This window comes from Trachinotus anak, unplaced genomic scaffold (genome assembly GCF_046630095.1).
Source record: "Trachinotus anak isolate AG129_WGS33_773 ecotype Australia unplaced genomic scaffold, CSIRO_AGI_Tana_v1 ptg000021l, whole genome shotgun sequence".
In the NCBI taxonomy this organism is placed as follows: Eukaryota; Metazoa; Chordata; class Actinopteri; order Carangiformes; family Carangidae; genus Trachinotus; species Trachinotus anak.
This window is the reverse complement of record NW_027273872.1, coordinates 5,347,310-5,367,507: the sequence shown is the minus strand read 5'-3', so window position 1 is coordinate 5,367,507 and position 20,198 is coordinate 5,347,310. Positions and strand designations below refer to the sequence as shown.

At 38.4% G+C, this 20,198-nt stretch overlaps 1 protein-coding gene across 1 annotated transcript; it reads left to right on the top strand.

Annotated features, from left to right (window-relative positions):
- The first annotated feature begins 7,674 nt into the window (after positions 1-7,674).
- LOC139606322 (integrin alpha-6-like) lies at positions 7,675-19,470 on the top strand. The gene is made up of 25 exons (XM_071458413.1): positions 7,675-7,961; positions 8,050-8,171; positions 8,920-8,999; positions 9,086-9,356; positions 9,490-9,609; positions 9,814-10,027; positions 11,977-12,173; positions 13,109-13,197; positions 13,308-13,435; positions 13,845-13,934; positions 14,027-14,091; positions 14,473-14,618; positions 14,927-15,073; positions 15,231-15,352; positions 15,473-15,629; positions 16,166-16,249; positions 16,332-16,411; positions 16,534-16,608; positions 16,692-16,794; positions 16,890-17,066; positions 17,160-17,264; positions 17,771-17,881; positions 18,100-18,204; positions 18,451-18,576; positions 19,306-19,470. Exons 1-25 carry the CDS (start codon positions 7,786-7,788, stop codon positions 19,390-19,392), a joined length of 3,177 nt encoding a protein of 1,058 aa, XP_071314514.1. The 5' UTR covers positions 7,675-7,785; the 3' UTR covers positions 19,393-19,470.
- The last annotated feature ends 728 nt before the right edge of the window (positions 19,471-20,198 follow it).

Here is a 20,198-nt window from a genome sequence, read left to right as displayed (position 1 = left end):
CAGCTTGAATACTACATTTTAGCTGGACAAAAGACTCATACCTGGAAGTGTATCTTTCACAGATTTTTGCTTTTATTGCTCTTGTATTATTAATTCAAAACAATAATTACTAATCACATATGAGTTATAGAGCAGCATTAAAGCAAAGGCAGCAAATGTTATATATACATATATATAAATGTAATATAAACTTAAATATAGATTAAAATCAAATTCATGACATTTACAGGACTCATATTAATTTCACTTCCCTATAATGTTGAACTATAATGTGGACCATACTGGCACGTTGCTGTGTTGCAGTTTTGTTGTGAGTCAGTTTAAACAGTTTTTTCTCAAACTGACGTGATGGAGCTTCCGCAAGTAACATCAGTTAAGTATAATTTTGAGATTTTCATTTCATGTTACTCTGCACCTCTACTCAGTGATTTTTCTAACTCAGCTGTATTTTATTTTCAGCTCTAGAAACAAGTTACTTTTCTCAGTAAGATTTTACATGTAAACAATTTGATACCTGTATAACTGTCATGCATTAATATAGATTAGGTCCTTTATTATTTCTAATGCAGGACTTTCACTTGGAATGAGATATTTTTACAGTGTGTTATTGCTACTTTTACACTTGTAAAAAAAATCTGAATATTTCTTCCACCACTGATAATAATCCATTGTTATTTTGCCAACAACATGATACTAAATTCTTCAAGACACTGCTATGAGTGAGGAGGTGTTGTGAGCCTATTCTCACTGGCCATTTTCCAGTCAATGTGACAGGACCCATTTACAGCAAAAACAACATTCAGTATTTGTTCAAGGAGATTTCAGCAGGACAGCAACCGAAACCTCCATCGCCCTCCTTTGAAGTATGCAAAGATGTAAAACTTTGATCTCTGAGCTAAAATTAATTATAAAGACCTAATTCATTTAATTCCCACAATGTCTATGATCAACACTTAACATGGTTTTTCTCACCTGACTTTTCTGAAGTGACTTTTAGGCACAAGCATTTACAGTAAAGTTCATCTTCTACAGAAGCCACAGCTTCTTAAGCAATTCTCTGAAAGGTGAGAAGTGATGATGGAAGGGGAAAAAAACAGTCCACCACAATTGTGCACAGATTGCACTACCTGTTGCAAATGTGGGCTTTAATGTTACGATGTGGAACACAGCTACGTGCTGCTGAGACCTTTTGAGTTTGTGCTATATATTTTGTGATCCATCATAGCCTGAAATAGCAGTGGCATTTTCTAAAGTTTACAGTATTTAGAACTAGTTTTAAATCATTTGTGGAAATTGTTAGTGAAATTAACACCCAGTCAGATAAAGTCAGTAGTAGAGCAACAGCTTTTCATGTCCCAAATACAGACTGGGCATGCATCAGTATAAAACGTGGCAGCAGCGTGGTTCTAGAGATGGAAATATTGGACAGTCATTCAGTCCACCACTTTGATCCAGACTGAAATAGCTCAACAACTATTAAACAGATTGTCATTACATTTATTTTTACAGATGGTCCCCAAAGAAGGAATCCTACTAAGCTTGTGAATGGCCTGATTTTTCCTCTTAAAGCTGTCATTTAGTGAGTGACACATCTCAACAACTACTGGATGAATTTTGTACAGATGTTCATGGTACCCAGATGATGGTGAGCCCCTCCCTTTTACCTCTGGTGCTACCATGAGACTGACACTTGTGATTCTGCATAAAATAACTTAACTGGATGGACTGCTACGATATGCACATTGTGATGCACACATCCACGTGCCTCTGAGGATACATTAAAATCATCTTGGTGATTCTCTAACTTCTCAGCCTGCACCACCATCAAATAATAGATATTTTTGTTTTGTACTTTTTAAACTAATGAGAATCAGCCCCAGCTGTGTTCTGTTCTGTGAAAATGTTAGCGTGCTAACATACTCAACAAAGATGGTGATTTTGAGCATGTTAGCATGGTGTCCTTAGCATTTAGCTGAAAGCACCGCTGTAGCTTGTCTCACAGATGACTGTAGACTCTGTAGAATATGAGTCTTGTTATTAAATAGATAGAACTATCAGTCATTTCACTGGAAGGACATAATGCACCACAACTGCTCCATGCAGACTGATCAGGGACGGGTGGGAGGAGGGGGGGTTGTGTGCCTTACATTTGATTTTTACTCACATTTTTTTCAGTTTGTCCGACCATCCCATTCTCGTGGACAAGATATCTCAGTAACGCCTTTACGGAACTTGTTCAAAAATGGCACAAACGTTCATGTGGACTCAAAGATGAACTGATTTAGATTTTGGTGGTCAAAGGTCAAAGGTCATGCTTTTAGCCACTAATCAAGACTTCAAACTGCAACTATGACAAAATTTCACACAAATGGTTATTATTTTATATGACTCTGGATAAACAGGGATGTAATCTGAAAGTAGTCTGAGTTGCGGAGGCATACAACCGCGAAGCTGTGATTTTAGTTTTTAGCCTTTTACTTTGCTACATTTAGCACTGGTGCCCATGTTGGTAAGCAGCGTGCACTGTGGTTTCGCAAGTTGGCAGTATGGCAGAAATACTTTCATTTCCATTAAAGGTGTATTAAAAGCATATGCATGAGGCAGTTGTTGTTTCTGTTTCTCTAAGGTAGATTTGACTCCTGTGACACTGCCTTGAACTGTGCAGTTGCCTAATTTTACCCCTGTTGCTTGATAACCAGGTCAACTGGCACATGCATCAAATGTTCTATCATGCAGTATATGGCATCTGCAAGAGGCTCATTATTTCTGACAATCACAAGACTAGCATATATACAAAAGCATATAGTATTTATTTTATAAGGAAATATGAAAGAAATTAAATATATATTTTATTTTTTTAAAAATTGAGTTGCAAGGACATGACCCCTCACTGACTTCCTGTCCACAAACAACTTTAAGATCGTAAACATGAGCAAGTTGGAAAAACCAATAACAAAATAAGAAAACAAGTCTCACATATGTCGTCTAATTACAGATTTTCCCCTGTTGAGCTCATATTCCCCCAGAGGAGAGTAAATAAAGTTAAAATTGTGAGGATTCCTTTTGAAATAGAGAGTTAGAAATGAATGTGAAGCTCTTTCCTCCCTCTTCACACCTAAAAGCAATAGTAGCCAACATCGTGCTTTGATGATACAATCTTACTATAAACACTTCTGTTGTTGGGCCTTACCACTTCAGAGGAGACCTGTCGTCTTCTCATCCACGAGAGGAGTAGAGACTCTGCGCCTACACGTTACATGAATGGAACGGGACTGAAGTACCACATTTCAATCCATCTTTTCTCTGGAACTAAAAATAACACTGTTTTACAATGTTAGACTGATGCTTTCCACTCTGTAATGATAAATCTTTCTTTTACCTATCATAGAGACAAGCAAGGCAAGGATATGACAGTGCACAAACAAAGTGTTTATTCTGATCCTCAGTTTCAAACTACACTTAAATTATTATTTATCTACAGTTATTTGCAATTTAGTAGATAAATGTAAAGCATGTGAGGAAGAACCTTCAACATGCTATTTCAATGTATAGGTTTTGCACCAAGCTGTAGTGTACATGAGATCTTAAAATCATGTGAAATATGACTTAATTTGTCACAACAACACAAGATTTAAAAACTGGCATATTTTATCCTGCACTCCCTTGTGTGCAGTAGCAATAAAGGGCACTGAGTATGTAAACATATGATGCATTGCACAAGAGATGATTAATGACTTCTTGCCATAATCAGCGAGAGCAACGGGCAACTATTTATTGGAAAACAATAGAACCTTGGAAATAGCTCCTGTTCAGAAATGCTGACAATAGATATTTCATGTGTAGCTGCTCAAAAGGTCTTTAGTTTCACTGCACTATGTATGCAAGTCTGTGCCTGTGAGGCAACAAGCAAAGCCACATGCAGTAGCTGAGCTGTGAGATGTAGGCTGCGGCCGGCTATTTCTCTGCTTCTGACAGACCACCAAGCATGTTTACTTAGAATGTACATGACTCTGGGCATCAACAGGATATGGCGCTAGGTACAAGAAAGCACCGGAGGCTAAATTTAGCGAAACCTGTTGGTTTTGAGGTCTGCCTTCCTGGATGTGCACACATTTACTACTAATCTATATGCAACAATATGTATTTCTAACCATTTAACCCAATGCAAATACATTTCTTTAAATCATAGACTGTGAATCCTCTTCTAACTTTGGTTAGTATAAAAGTCCCCAGCACTTTTCACAAATGAGACCAGTGACCTTAACCTTGTTCAATTACCACAGAATCTCTCATGATCTCTTATAGCTAAATATGTAACATTTAAAGTTTGTGCTATCAAAGTCCTAAATTGGAGGTCAAATTAAATCTTGATGTTACTGGACATTACAAATGATGACATTAACTATCTAATTCTACATCAGCTTTGCAGACCACCAGATGTTTGACTTGTGTGTAGTTGAGCAGACAAGGGAGGGGACAAGACCAACGATGCTGCAAACCAGGCTGAATACAGACCAGTTTCATCAGCAGTGGGTTTGGGGCAATAAAAAATAATCTTATACTGAGTGCAAAACTTAATAATGCACCTTTTCTGAGACACTGAAATGAGTTCTCAGATAAACACTGGAAAAGCTTCAGAAGCTCAACTTCAGAAGTTACAGAATGGGCAGTTTAAACTTTGTGTTAAAGGTGTGTTTTGACAGTTTGGGGAATACACTTATTTGGTTTCATGCCAAGAATTCGATGAGAAAACTAATATCACTCTCATGTCTCAGTGGGAAACAGTTAGCCTGGCTATGTTCAAAGATAACAATCTGCACCTACCAGCACCTCTGAAGTGTGTTATATAATCGGTATAAAATATGAAATGTAAAGAAAACTAATTTCCATTTTGCGTTTGTGCTGGTACGTGGAGTTTGTTGCCTTCAGACAGAGCCACGCTAGCTGTTTAGTGTATTTCCCAAAATGTACAACTTATTCTAATTCCACGCAATAATTTTAATTAAATAATAAACTGCATGGTAATCTCATAAATATGTTTATAGATTTAAGATTAAAAATACTATTATATTTGGTGAGATTAGATTCAACAGTTAACCTACAAAATTTGCAAGTCTAATTTTTGCAGACACACAGATGAAGGCTAAGTGACTATGAACCTAAATGTCAGGAAACCGGCGTGTGTGCGGAAATCAGCCGAGTCAGTCCCTTGAACCTTTCACAAAGACGCAAGTGAGACCAGCGCTCTCCACTCTCTCAACAACTAGTGAGGGGGACAGCCACAGCCCTGACTACTGCCGTGTGAACACTCAGTAACTCAATAACAGCTCATCACTGTTACATCACAATGCAGGGCTGTGTGTGTGCATGTATCTAGTCCTGCAAGCTGCTATTGTCAAAAAATAATAATGTAGTTTTACTGTTTTCTACTTGTCTCATTGGAAAAGGTTGTAAAAACTGGTGGGCCCTTTCCCTGAAGCTAAGACTAAAAGCAAGACACAAAAAAAAAGTTGCCCCTGTGAATTCACACCTCTGACCACACAACCTGCAGCTGAATTTTCCATGGTTCAGTATCGTTTGTCACTGTTTGTGCCTTGTGCATTGTGTGTTTGTGTCATCTGCGTGTGAAAGCATCAAACGAAGAATCTGACATAAATGGCTACATTATTTTACTAATTCGTTCAACATTAAACATGAGGAGAGTAGAGACAGTAAACACCTGGTATGTGATTATGTTATATCAGTTCATTGTGCTGTCTTTTTTCAAATGTCAGTCACAGAGAGACAGGAAGTCATACAGTGAGTGGATGTGCAGTAGAAGGTGTGAGCCAAACTCAAACCAACCATGTCTTAGAATGTGTCATGAATTTTAGGCCACCACTTCCTCTGACCTGACTTCTTTTCTTTCCGAACTAAACGCTGCAGTGACTCATTTTAATTTACAAAGTAACCAGTAACAAAACAACCACAATAACGCACAGTAATAAAACACCCGTTATACCACAATTACCATAGCTTCAACAAAAACAGCTACAATTCAGCTACAAACATAACCACAGAATGAAAATTATCGCCATGATTAGCTAGCTGTGCAGCCTAACACACGTTTGTAGATCTGTAGGTCTGTCATATTGAACCACCATATCGTCTGGTGACAAACACTCTGGTGCCACCTGGTGATGCTGAAGCTTTTAATATCCTCTCAGTCCAGCTGTAATGTCCCAGTGCTTTACTGTAAAAATTGACATTTCATGATGCGTGACAATGTTCAGTTTTCTGTCTGTGTGTTGCAGGATTAGTTGATTCACCTCAACGGTCAGTCCACCTTAAGCCTGATCAGCCTCCATTAGGAACCAGGTGCAGGTTTTTCCCCCATTTTAATGTTTTAATGTTGTCTTCCCTTAACTACCAGCACAGTCCCCGAGTGTGTAGAATATTCTGAATTGGTAACACAGCTGCTTCAGTCTCCTATTAACAAAGGGTTTTCTTTATGAACGATTATGTTTGAACACATTTGGTTACTGTTGAGGTAAAATATATAGTGGCTCTTGTCAGTTTGTAACTGCTTTTGTCTTTCCTTACAGAGCTAACTACTGTGCTAACTGCCTTTATACATGTTCTTTCTTTTTCTGTCCTGGGGCAATTTTTGCATTTGCTTTGAGTGTTACGTCCCTAAACTTCCCAGCTAGCCTGTTAGACTGTGACCCCAGAGCAGGTCAGTAGTAAGTGGACAATAATGTACACCATCTCTGTAGTTGTGTCGAGATGGTGTATTTCCTTTCATCCGTTTTAGTCCCCGGCATACCTTGAAATCGTTTGATAAAAGTTGTTTTTACCCTTGAAAACGTGGTCTCTGCTATTCCTCCTGTGTTATAGGTTTAAATAACACTGTCTGAGATGAGCCTGTCTCCAAACCCTGGTCAGAAGTGTCCATTCATGTTCGAAGCCTGTTGAAGACACAAAGTACAGTGAAGATTCTCCCTCAAGAATAATCCAGGTTATATATGTTTGTGAATAAAGATGCCACCAAATCTTCACCATGAGAAGCTGCAGAAGTTTCAGTTAAGCTCATTTTTTGTTTTGCAGTGACAAATGAAATTGAAAGAAAATTATAGTGGAATACAAGAACAGAAAAAAAAAAGTAATCACATTGGCCAAGACCACAGAAGGAAACTGAATACTCTAACAAGTTATAAAATTCTAGGGTTAGATTTTTCCCTGAAATGACCTTTTAATAATAAACAGTTGTTATTGAACCACTGAACAGTGAATGCATTTACAGTTGCCCAGTGGGCAAAGGGAGAAAAATGTGCAAGTTTCAGTTATGAATGAGTATCAGGGTGTTTCTGAACAAGAGGAGATCATGAGTGCTCAGTAAATCTCAGACAATAATGTCAGATAAGTCCTTGTGATATTCAGTCATGTGCACGTTTACATGTTTTGCATTGTTTTTTGCAGAGTCAGCAGAAGGCAACGGGATGTAATTTTCTAAATATACAGCCATGATCAGTGATCAACGATCAACGTACACACAGCAGAGGAGACTTTTGCTCAGAGGGTGTGTCTCATGTTTGGCTTTCATCAAAGCAGGAATTGGTTAATATTAACTACAGTTATCAGCTCATAAAGCTGAACAGTCCAGTGCTGTAACTGTAAAAATACATTTCCACCACCACACCTTGTTTGTCCATGTGTATAATGAGTCAGTTAGCACCTGTCAGGGCCATTCCCTTTTGGATAAGGGTTTACATTTCTCTGCCAAAGAGCTGATTACATATTTCAATAATGGCAAAGCATTGGCACACAGTGTATCTGTGGAGTGTTTGGTACATCCAGACCCTTAATGTTTCAGCTTTTAACCTGGACACTGAGAACGTGCTGCAGAGAATTGGAGATCCAGGAAGCTTGTTTGGGTTTTCTGTTGCCTTTCACCAGCAGCTGAGCCCTGCCAGGAAGAACCTGTGAGTAAAAATAACTTATTTGATTTAGGTGTGATTAAATTAAATCAAAAGGTGTCTCTGTCTTACTTCTTGAGGTATTTGCCCTCAGATTGTTGGTTGGAGCTCCACGATCGAAACACCAGAACCAGGTGAATGTTACAGGTGTTGTTTACCAATGTGATCTGACCACAACATCTGAGCGCTGTCAGCCCATTGAGTTTGATAGTGAAGGTTTGTTTGCCTATTTTAACTGAAATTGCATGAGTTATCATAGTATGTTTAAAATGATGTGATCAGTGGTGGAGTACATACTTCAGTACTGTATAACTTTGAGTTACTAGTTTACATTTATTTCATGCTTTAGAGGGAATTATTGTACATGTTTATTGTAATATTTCTCCTTTTCTTGTCAGATTTATCTTAAATGTATGATAAGACTGTACCATAAAACACATTGTCATAGATTTAAACCAGTGGCTCCCAGTCTTTTTGGCTTGTGGTGCCTTTGTAGGACCTCTTGTCACACAAAGATGTAGATGAGGTGTTTGCAGTTCGAACAAAGAGTTATCTCCACTTAATTAATCAAAATAAGTCTTGGAGACCCAAAGAAATTAAATTATCCAATTTTTCATAAAAAAAAAACAAAGATAAAGAGAAAAAAAATGAATTCAGATTTGTGTTGCAGAATGTTTTTTTTCCTCTTCCATTAGTCATTTCATCACCTCTCAGATTTGTCTTGTGACCCCTAGACAGGGAACCACTGGACCAAATTACCTAACTGTATATAAAGTAGTTAAAACTGACTCCACTTTGAGCAACAGTAAGATTCTGCTTATGCATTGATGTATCAGTATTAACAGTGTAGTAAGTAAGTAAGGATTTTAAAAAGCAGGATCTCAGTGCTTCTCCTCATCATTGTAATTATACTATAATTATCCATTGTGGTCACACAGTGAGCTCAGCTTGTTTATTTTTGTAGAGTTCCTCAATAGTAAAGGCATAAATGGCCAGTGGATGGGAGTTAGAGTGACGAGCCAAGGTCCTGGTCAAAATGTTATGGTAAGCGACACACATTGTGAAAAATAAACTCAGAATAGAATAAATTTGCCAACAGCTTCTGTGTTTTTATCATCCTTCCCTCGAAGACTTGTGCTCATCGATATCAGCAGTGGAGCCCGAGCCCGAGCGTGAATGTCCCTCATCTGGTGACGGGTCAGTGTTATCTCTTAGGAGATGACCTGAAGGTCGGGAAGGAAGAGAGGACGTGGAGGAGGGTAGTTTGTGATTCTGAGCACCTAACCAGGCGTCGCAAGGACCATGAGTGGTTTGCATACTGCCAGCAGGGTCACGGAGCTTCTTTTGCAAAGGACAACAGATCACTCTTGTTTGGGGCACCTGGCGCGTATCAGTGGAAAGGTAGAATAAAACTTACAGCAGCAGCGCGGGTGTTCATTATTTCATCAGCAAAAATACTTTCCAACCTGAAATGTTAAGTGTGGTGCAGTATTTTTTTTTAAATTTATGTTATGTTTTGTGATGCTGTTTACAGGAATTGTACGACTGGAGCTCTTGGACAACCTGGAAATCTTGAGTGAAGATCCTCGTGAAACTGGAGACATAGACCAGTTTAACCCAAAGCTCATTCCTCTCCAGAGAAACAGCTACCTGGGTCAGCTTCTATCAGTCTGTTAGATTGTCTAAAGTTGCATCTTTCTTCAGAAATCTGATGGTTAATGAAATGCTATAAGGTAGATGTGCTTTGCAATAGTGAGACTTAGAGAATTTCAGACATATCTAGAAGAACAATAAAACTCAAATTCCTTTTATGAAGTATAACTTTCCAATAAACCAACTTCATTTCTTTGCTGTCCAGGATTCTCCACTGACTCTGGTATGGCCCTGATCAGGAAGGGTGAGCTGACGATCGTATCAGGAGCACCCCGAGGAGGCTACAGCGGCCAGGTGACCTTTCTCAAGGCAGATCCTGTGGCAAAGAGAAGTCTGTCTGTGGAGTTAGTCCTCTCTGGTCCGGGCCTGGCCTCCTCCTTTGGCTACGATGTGGCAGTGGTAGATTTAAATGGTGACGGGTAGGTTTATGTAAGAACTCTATGTCGATTAAAACCAGAGCTCAGAAATCTATTCAGATATTTTATTGGTGCCCTACTTAGGACCTTGATATTTGTCAGTCTATCGTACTCTTTGTAGGACACTCATAGTACAATCCTGTGATAATGACATGAATTTTTTAGGGATTTTACCAGAGGAGGCTTCTTCATGTTTTATCGATTCCATGGCCTCCTATTAGCACCAGCATCAACATCATGAGTATTGCCAGAGATACTGTATAGTGGTCCTTTAAAGTCTTTAATGACTCTGTTGATCTTCCATGTAGCCTGACAATTTATTTGCAGTTACACACAAGAAATATCCAAATCTAAGGACACAGGATATCAGGAAAGAGTTGGGATCTTAGACTGCTTATCTAACTGACTAACTGACTAACTAACTAATAATTTATGTACCAGATGTTCAGGAGGTTTTAACCAGCAGCCAAATTATCCGCAGAGGTGTCCTCCTGCCGGTATCAAATGGACCAGGGGATTAAAACCAGTATAAACACCAAATAATGCAGTGTCACTTTAAAAAGCTGTGATTCACCGGCACTCTGCAGCAGACACAGGACACCAGGGAAGGATTAGGAGCTAAAACTGCTAATCAAACTGCTAATTTATGAACCACATGTTTGGGAGTTTTTTACTCACAGCAGTATTATCCACAGAGGTGTCCTCCTCTCCATATCAAACAGACCAGGAGATTAAAACCAATAGAAACACCAAATCAAGCAGTGTCACTCTAAAAATCAATGATTTGTCAATGCTTCCCGGCAGATGTGACGTCTTGAATTGCCTGGCAACTAAGATTTCTTACCTTTTTCTTTTTGATAACTTATGGACATGACGTTTTTACAGGCACACCGCATAGCCACTAATCTACCAAGCAGGAAATTCCCACGACTCTTTACTGCATGTGATTCTCCTTCTCTCTATCATTCTTTACTGGTTTTTATTGGCAGCTGATCCGCAGAGATCTCCTCCTCTCTGTAATAAACAGACCAGGGGGTTAAAAGAAACAACTAATAAAGCAGTTTCACTTTAGAAATCAGTGATTTGTTGATGCTCTTCAGTGGACACAGGACATCTCAGAGTGGATGGGATCTGAGCTGCCATTTGCCTGGCTGTTTTCTCTGATAACTTAAATCCAGATGTCCAATGATTAAAATGGTTTATCTGGTTAAAATATAGTTGTAAAAGGCCAAGGTGTAAAAAGTGTATCTTTAAATGTGGCTTAAAACAGGATAAAAGTCAATTTTGAGCTTCTGGCAAGCAGCTGCAACACTTTTTTTTTTTTTTTAAATCTTTATTGAATAACATTCAAGGGAACCACGACGCTGACACATGCGCTTAAAGGATATGACATCACTGACAGACGACCAAATGACACGGAGCATTACCATGATTAAAATCACTATTTCTCTGGTTTGGGAATGGCTAGAAACATTTAGGATGAAGTAAGAACATAATTCAAAAACATATAACATAGGTCAAGTGATTTTTTGACATTTGAATATGGAAAAGTGACATATTATAACTTCAACACTACATGATAGAGCATTTTTCAGCATTTTCATTTCTCAGGAAATAGTAAATGGATCTTGAAGTAAAAAAATAGACTTATTTATGATGTTGACATCTTTGAGTTTGTACAATTTAATGCAGAAAAGATCTGATGAAAGAAAATGTTTGGCATTGGTGGGGATATGGGTCCTACTGAGTATGATTCTAGTTCGGCCTTCTACTTTATTTATATTAGCATTCAGGGATTTGTGATGCAGGCATTGTGAATTGTACACACAGTCACACAATCTACACCACAGAATCTTTCATAAACACTTAATATCATTAGACAAGTATTCCACCAAAACAAACATGGCTCCCTGGTTCTGTATTCACTGTGAGACTGTGTTTGGTTTGTGCAGATGGGAGGACCTTGCTGTAGGAGCACCGGAGTTCTTTGTCAAAGATGGTTTGGTTGGAGGAGCCGTCTACATCTATATCAACAACAAAGGAAAAAACTGGGAACATATTGTTCCAACACAGCTTCTTGGACATAAAGACTCCATGTTCGGCCTCGCAGTGGAAAACATAGGAGATATCAATCAAGATGGTTACGGAGGTTGTGACATTTTAATATTAAATATATCATCCACTGACTAAACTGACAGAAAGTCAGTTTTTTTACATTCTGAATTCAAACACAAAATTTTCATTTTTTTCCAGCAGATGCTTTGAAGGATTAGGGTTTAGTGGCATCTAGTGATGAGGTTGCAGATTGCAGCCAAATGAATACCTGTCCTCTCACCCCTCCCTTTCCAAGTGTGTAGGAGGAAACGTAAAAACGCAAAAGGTCCTTTCTAGAGCAAGGGTTTGGTTTGGGGGGGGGGGGGGGGGGGGGGGGGGGTCATGGATATGAAGGGCTCATTTTCTAAGATAACAAAAACACAACTATTCTTAGTGTCATTATATACTAATGAAACACAATTAAGAGTATTTCCAGTACTGCCAATAGATCCCAGTTAATTTTACATACTGGTTGTTGAAAGTGAGCCTATGTAAGTTTTGCTGAACAGCAGCCTCTATGGCCACAAGTACAAGATAATGGTAAATACTAAAATGCATCAGTTGCACAAGTAATGAGACATACAGTATTATTCAGCTAAAGTTTGCTAACATCAGCCACAATAAGCTACTGCTCACACCAGACTAAATGAGGCTGTAGTAGCAAAACCTGTGAGTGTTCTGAGATGTGCAATTGAGCATTTTATTGCTTATGATTCAATTTATAAGAGGAAGGAAGAGTTATTTCTTCTCTCATCAATTGAGGAAGGTCAGAACTCACAAATGCTATGAATCCTGCATTTATAGTGCAGTAATGTAGTCATATACAAACTTTTACATCCAAAAAGGAGCATTTTTGCATTTTCAGCTCCCTTTAAGACTTTATTGCAAACAAACTTCAAGGACATTTTGGGAACACTGATAAACTACTAAGCTCCAATTTATGTTATCAGCGCACTTTGTCTTATTCTTATTCTTGTTCCTTGCTGACAGATATTGCTGTCGGGGCACCATATGATGGTTCTGGTCGGGTATATCTCTACTGTGGCTCATCAGATGGTATCAACAAAAAGCCAGCACAGGTGAGGTCATCGGGTTCGTTATGAAAAGGTCACCATTTCAAATCTGTTTGAAATATGTAGACAGCAAGGACAGACCTTGATATTATATTCTCATATTTTGATTTCTTCAGGTACTTTCATCAGGATCCAACAAAATTAATCTGTTTGGATATTCTCTGTCTGGCAACCTGGATGTGGATGATAATCAGTACCCTGATTTGGCTGTCGGATCGCTCTCAGATTCAGTTTTTGTTTACAGGTAATTTTAAAGCACAAACACTTGAACATAATAAAAATGCATCAGTTTGAATTGTTTTTTCCAGCAGGTTTGTGTTACAATCAGAATGTGTTTTTATGAAAGCTGTAGGTATGTTGGTGTTTATTGAAATATAATGTAATGCTCCATATAGCAGTGTAACCCAGATTTTTGGAAGCTACGTGGTTTAAATTCTCATATTAATTGTTTAGATTAAACATTGTAAAGAACAGATTTACAGATTAAAACTCAATTTCATAGCTTTGTTTTAATCCTTTGTTAGTTCTCTACCTGTTCAGGTTCATTTATGCCACCTTTCCTTTTTACCTTTTTAACATTATTTATTGCTTATTGTGTTTTTGAAACAGCTGTTGTTACAACAAATCTCACATTTTAGTTGTCTCTGTTACAGGGCGAGGCCAGTGGTCAGTGTCAGCAGCTCTCTACAGGTGACACCGAGTGAAATAGACATCACAAAGGGACAATGTGATAAACGCACATGGTAAGATGTACTACAACACAAATTATAACAGAATCTAACTGCAGGTTTATTGGCTTTTAATCCAGGGTGTGTTTGCCCAAATTTCTGTGAAGTTATTTTGCAGTTCAGGCATGCTTTACCCACACAGCACATCGGGCATCGCTAAACCCCAAACTGAGTGAGTTCCCTTATTGTCAGTTCAGTATTCTTGTTGCTGAATCTAAGATTTTTCACCTGTATTTTGAAGCATTTAATGTCTATGTAACATACAGTATACTTTTGAAAATAGATTTTTGAAGAGTTAAACCTTACATTGGTGCTTTTCCATAGCTGCTGCCAGACTAGATTATCTATTAAGTCACACTCAAGTTCAGGTTTTTCGAAAAATTAAAAGTTTACTTGCACTAATATTAGTAACCTTATAATTTTGGAAGTAGCTGTTATAGCAGCAGTAACATTAGTAGTAGTAACAGCAGTAGTAGTAATGGTCTTTGGTTGTGGTAATAATCACAGATGTAGCAGTGGCAAGAGTAATAGTATCTCACATGTTTCTCTGTAGTGCTGAACTACGCCTTCGAGGGTGACGCTGAGAGGAGGAAAGCGAGGCTTCCTCCCAGAGTCGACTTTCTGGGTCTGTCTCGAGGAAAACTGGAGCTGCCAGAACAAGGGAGAAAAATCTGCACTGACACTAAGCTTCGACTTCTGGTACTGTCTCACTGTTTTGTTTTTTCCACAAAAGATATTTTGACACGTCACAGTAAAAAAAATAACAGGGGTAAATAGTATAATTAATGAATTTAGCTGAATCAGTTTAGGGTCCTGGTATTGAGCATGTTGTCTCACTGTCACCCTGTCATGGCTTATTGGACACTTAAAAAGAATAGTGTTACTGGTGACACATCTTTTTCTTCCTATGTCAACCAAAAAGTATGTTGTGAAAATGTCCTGTTGTCCAGTTGTTCCCCAACACCAGGCAGCACACATTAAACCCAAATAAAACTCCTCTGTTCCAGCGTGATATCGTAGACAGGCTGCACAGCATCCCCGTCTCTGTCTCAGTGTCTCTGTGGAGCTCCAGTCAAACAACCAGGACGAGTGCAGATATGCCCAACCTCACTCCTGTCCTCAACCTCTACCAGCAGAAGAGCACAGTCTCAGAGGTACAAATGTGTGTCCATCTGTTAGTCTACCTCTTTGTCATCAAAGCTGTGGGAATTAAACACATTAGAAATGTGTCTGTGTGGAAGATCAGGCCGAGCTAAGTTTTGAGAAGTTTGGATATCTTGAATAAACACGTCTTGTTTTTTTTTTCCACAGATCGCCTTAATAAACAAGGGATGTGGCAGTGACAACATCTGCCAAAGTAACCTAGAGCTACAATACAAGTTCTGTTCCAGAAAAACACAAAATGATCAAGATGTTTTCAAGTCACTGGCCAGGTAAGGCAAAAAAAAAGGTAAACCAAAAGCAAGCAAACTGCAAAACAAAACGTAGCTATACCTGTGATCGAAACCTAAAGCTGAAGTGCATTCTCTCTCTGGGTTATTTCATGTCTCTAGAGAGGATGGGGTCGCAGTCATCACACCCTCTGATGAAGACATAGCCTTAGAGATCACCGTGACTAACAGAAACGGTGATGACGCACACCAGAGTCATTCAATCATCATGCTCCCAGATACTCTTCATTACTCCTCTATTGTCTACAATACAGCAGCAGTGAGTGTACAAAAACAAAAAAACAACAAAAGCGTGTGGTGGCTACTGTGAAATATCAGCCAAAACGGGAAGAACTTTTTTTTATTTGTTTGTACATTAAAGTATACAAATATTTGATATAGTCAAAGTCATTCCCACAAATACTAACGTACTTTTACCTACAGGTACACATTTTCATGTATAAACAGAGCTATAGGGTCCACATGACTTTAAAGTAAACAAAAGCTTGTGCAGTAGATATAGGAAGCTAAAGGCTTGTCCAAAAATTCAAGACAATATAAGAAGAATTACATTACATAGAAAATAATTAGGGATGGTAGAGCTATTAGAAAATAAAGAAAACAATGAGGAAAGAACATTGGTGGAAAAAAAATTGTTGTGTAACATTATTGGGATGAGTTTATGGTGTGCATTGTATATCCTAAATACAGGACATCTTTGTCAGAATTTCCTAAAATTTCCTTGTTTATGTTTATTAATTTCTATATATATCATTGGTATATGTGCCTGTACCACATGCATATTTGTATCCACAGGAAACACAAGTGAGTTGTACAGCCAATGACAAAGGAACACTGATTGACTGTGAGCTGGGAAACCCACTCCAAAGAGATGCTGAAGTGAGTAGCATAGTTCAGTTTACTCCACACGTGTGTATCACAATCTGCATGTTCTGTCCGATGACTATTTTGTTCCCTTCAGGTTACTTTTTATGTCATACTGACAACGTCCAGCATTTCACTGAGTACAAAAGACGTCAACGTTACCCTGCAACTTAAAACGTGAGTGGACAGAAGGGAGTGGAAAGACAGCTGGCTCCAGTGATTGATCATTGGCACCAGATATTGACCAGTGGGTTGTATATAATTATGAAAAAAACAGGTTTTGTTATTTTTTGATATAGGACAAGTGTGCAGACCATACAACTAGTGGAGGCATTAGCCAAAGTGGTCTTTGAGCTGGAGCTGCAAGTATATGGGTAGGTCCTTTTTATGCTTTGAACTAATGGATGAAAATGACAAAATGGCAAGTTGATAATGGTCTGTTTTTGTTTGTTTTCAGTCTAGCCAGGCCTTCCCAAGTGTCACTTGGTGAAAACCTGATAGGTGAAAGTGCCATAAACTCAATGGATGAAATTGGAACGCCAGTTCGATATGAATTTAAGGTGAAACGCCATCTTTAATTACATTAAAGTGATTAATTGCAGTATTTTTTTCACAAAAACAGGTTGAAGGAAACCATTCAGTTTCTATTTTTCAGATAATGAATTTGGGCAGATCACTGAAATCTTTCGCCAATGCGTCACTCAACATCTACTGGCCAAAGGAGAACTCTGTAGGAAAATGGCTTCTGTACTTGACTCACATCACCAGCGAGGGTGTACAGTCTGTCTCCTGCTCACCTGTAAACGAAATCAATCCACTTAAACACCTAAAGGTAATAAATACCTCTCTACCTTTAGTTTAACTGTGGAAAATGTAGGTAATGCCTTTAAACCACTCCTGTAACTTGGTAATGTTTGATATCAAGGGTTGGCATGACCCCTCGAGGAAAAGACGTGAAGCTGAACCAGAAGCCCTCTCTACTGACGGGCTTCTTTCATTTCTCCCAACAAGAAGAAAATACAAAACCTTGGTAAGAAATTATCAGTCAGAGATCGACACAGAAACTACAGTCACGCTCGAGGGTCACCAAAGTCATTATTAGAATTGTGCATTATTTCATTGCGAGACCAACACCAACATCCCTAGAGCCAGGTCACTAGCACGGTTATAAACTGGAAAGCAGGCTTTCAAACAGTTGTACAGCTGTGTCACATAGAAAAAAGGGGAGAAGTTATTCAATCCAGAGAAGTGGAATTACAGCAAATACAGCAACTTGGAGGCACAACAAACACAAGAGGACTTGGACAACCAGTTATTCTGCAGCAATCATCATAAGTAACTGTGAAGTTCAAAGCTCTCAACTGGCTTTGTTGTAGTTTTGCACTCAGTGAAGGTGAGGTCTGGTCACAGGGCAGGGCACTCATGTAGAACAGAGCAGGTCAAGAGAGTTGGGAGACAAGAAGACATAAGCATGTAGCTATCTGTGAATTTGTCAGACGTCGACCCACCAGGCCTGTTGCTCTCTCTCCTCCTCAGACCTGCTCAGATGGACTCAAGTGTGTGGAGATACGCTGCCCTCTGCTGGGTCTGGACAGTACTGCAGTGATTTTTCTGCATTCACAACTCTGGAACACCACCTTTACCGAGGTTAATCAGTTTCTGCAAAATACCTCCTCTCATATGTTTTGAGTGCAACAGCTCTGACAGATAACAGTGATGAAAAGGCCTCAGACCTTGTTTCTAAGAAATATTAACAGTGACTTTAAGTTTGTGGCTTACTTTGTTGGCAGAAACCTTTCCATCATTATTCAAAACTATAAAGCATGAAACTGCTCACTCATTTATCTTTGCGTCTCCTATTGTAGGATTACAGCTCCTTGAATTATCTTGACATTGTTGTGGATGCTACTCTCACTTTAAACAACTCTCCAGAAAATATTGGACTTAAACCAGAGAAGCTTGAAACAAAGGTAAAACCTAAATGTGGAAAAAAATGCTGAATTACTTGAACTTAGACAATGATTTAAATTTGCAGATATAGTGTTGAAGTCCTTCTCGTTTATGTAACCAAAAGGAAAGACACAAGATCCTGTAATTCTGCAATCCACACACTGAAATCTTTACATCTAAAAATATATTGGTAATTTAAAGCTCATATATTGTTCACTTGTTAATGTGCTTCAAGATTCCCACTCAAAGTTTTTCACTGTCCACAGGTAAAATTGACAGTTTTTTTTGAAAGAGAGACCGAATACTTCACCAAAGTTGCCTGGTGGATAATCTTCTTAACAGTCATTGCTTTGCTTCTGTTGTTGGCGGTTTTTGGCTACTTGATGTGGAAGGTAACCAATTAAATTAATCTGTAATAGTTTTTGTTTGTTTGTTTATTTATTGAAAACTGTGGTAAACCAACTGTGTGAGAATAACTAATAAATATTAGTGCTATTCCAGGTATATAAATATTAATGGAGCTATTAGTTAGTTTTGCAATTGCTACATAGCAAACGTTAGCATTAACAGCTGTTTACTTAGCAGTCCAGGAGAAATGTTGCAGCTCTAGCATCAAATTTCATTCCTTTACTCTCCAACAGCTGTCTCCAGCAGTGTAAAACATCGCTAATGTTAACTCCTGTCTCTATTATGACTTTTCTTCTTCTGAAGTTAGCATGCTAAACCAGCAAGCCCAGGTTGGTCTCGTCACTTTCCGATAGCGAGTCACTGTAGCCTCCAGTCTGTTGAAGACGTAGTATGACCTCCTCTCTTGAAAACGCAACGATGGCCGAAGCTTTTGTCAAACAACAATCACTACCACCCTCTCCCAGCAAGAAACCATGTTCAGCAGCAGAGAAAACTTAGAAGTAGACCCTTGAAACATTGCAGAAATATAAAGCTGCAAGTTCATGAAAAAAGACCATCTGTTTCTTCAAAGTAAGACGTGCAGACTTTGTAAACTAGATGTTGTTATATAAATACATATGTTATTTGTGAGCATGCACTATGAATTTACTTACATGTGTACAGATGTACACAAGTTACACATGTACTGATCCTTTATTTTCTACCCTTGTCAGCATGAATGTATCAACTGTCTCGCGCTTGACAAGAAGGCTTCATACGATAAAGATCCAAACACGGACACTGCTCCTCTAAAATGCTAAAGGAAGAAACCAAGGGTGCCCTGATGCCTCAGTGCTGGAGACATTTGTGATGTTAAGGGTCTGTTTCTGGCTGATATACTCCACTACTACTGCAGAATTACATTATAAGTGATGATTTGTAATTTGATGCAGAACTTTTTCGAACATTTTTTACTGTTGTGCATTTTAACTCATTGTAAATGTACAACTGAATTGTGGATACTTTTTTTACTGGCTGCTTTTGTAAAATACAATGAAAATAAAGAAAGGGTGGGAGAAAAAAAAACACATTACCATATTTTTCTTCTGTTTTTTAATGAAGCAGAAAATATCACTTGTTTGATACCAAAAAATTGTTACGTCAACATGAAAAAAAGTCGTGTTATACTTTCACCATGAAAGAATGTGCGAGTAGTGGGGATGGATGAGAGTTATAACTAAAGAACAATTAACCTGAAATTCAATGGAAATACTGCAGCCACCACAACCTTATCTGACTGCTGATCATCTAAAGCACATACAATTACAATACTGTTGCTTTTGAAATACTGTGAAACACTTTTTTTTTTTCATTTGTAGTTGTGCAACATAATACTGTGTTTGTGGTTAAGTCTTGTCCCTACTGTCTTGAAAGAGTTTCATTCCAAAATGAGACACCCACTTTTGATCGCTTGTCAAAAGTAATATTTCACTGATTATTTACAAAGGAGTGCCATTCTAGAGGATGGTATAATCTTAATGAGTAATAAAAAGCTCATATTTTTTGACAGATATGGATATGTTTTAGAATGAAACCCCTCTCTTTCTGTTTTTTGTATTGGACCGGT

Coding starts and splice junctions, on each gene's coding strand:
- LOC139606322 (XM_071458413.1), top strand. CDS start 7,786: ATGGCAAAGCATTGGCACACAGTGTATCTGTGGAGTGTTTGGTACATC. Junction 14,092..14,472: donor ATCGCTAAACCCCAAACTGA/GTGAGTTCCCTT, acceptor GTTTCTCTGTAG/TGCTGAACTACGCCTTCGAG. Junction 18,577..19,305: donor TTGGCTACTTGATGTGGAAG/GTAACCAATTAA, acceptor TACCCTTGTCAG/CATGAATGTATCAACTGTCT.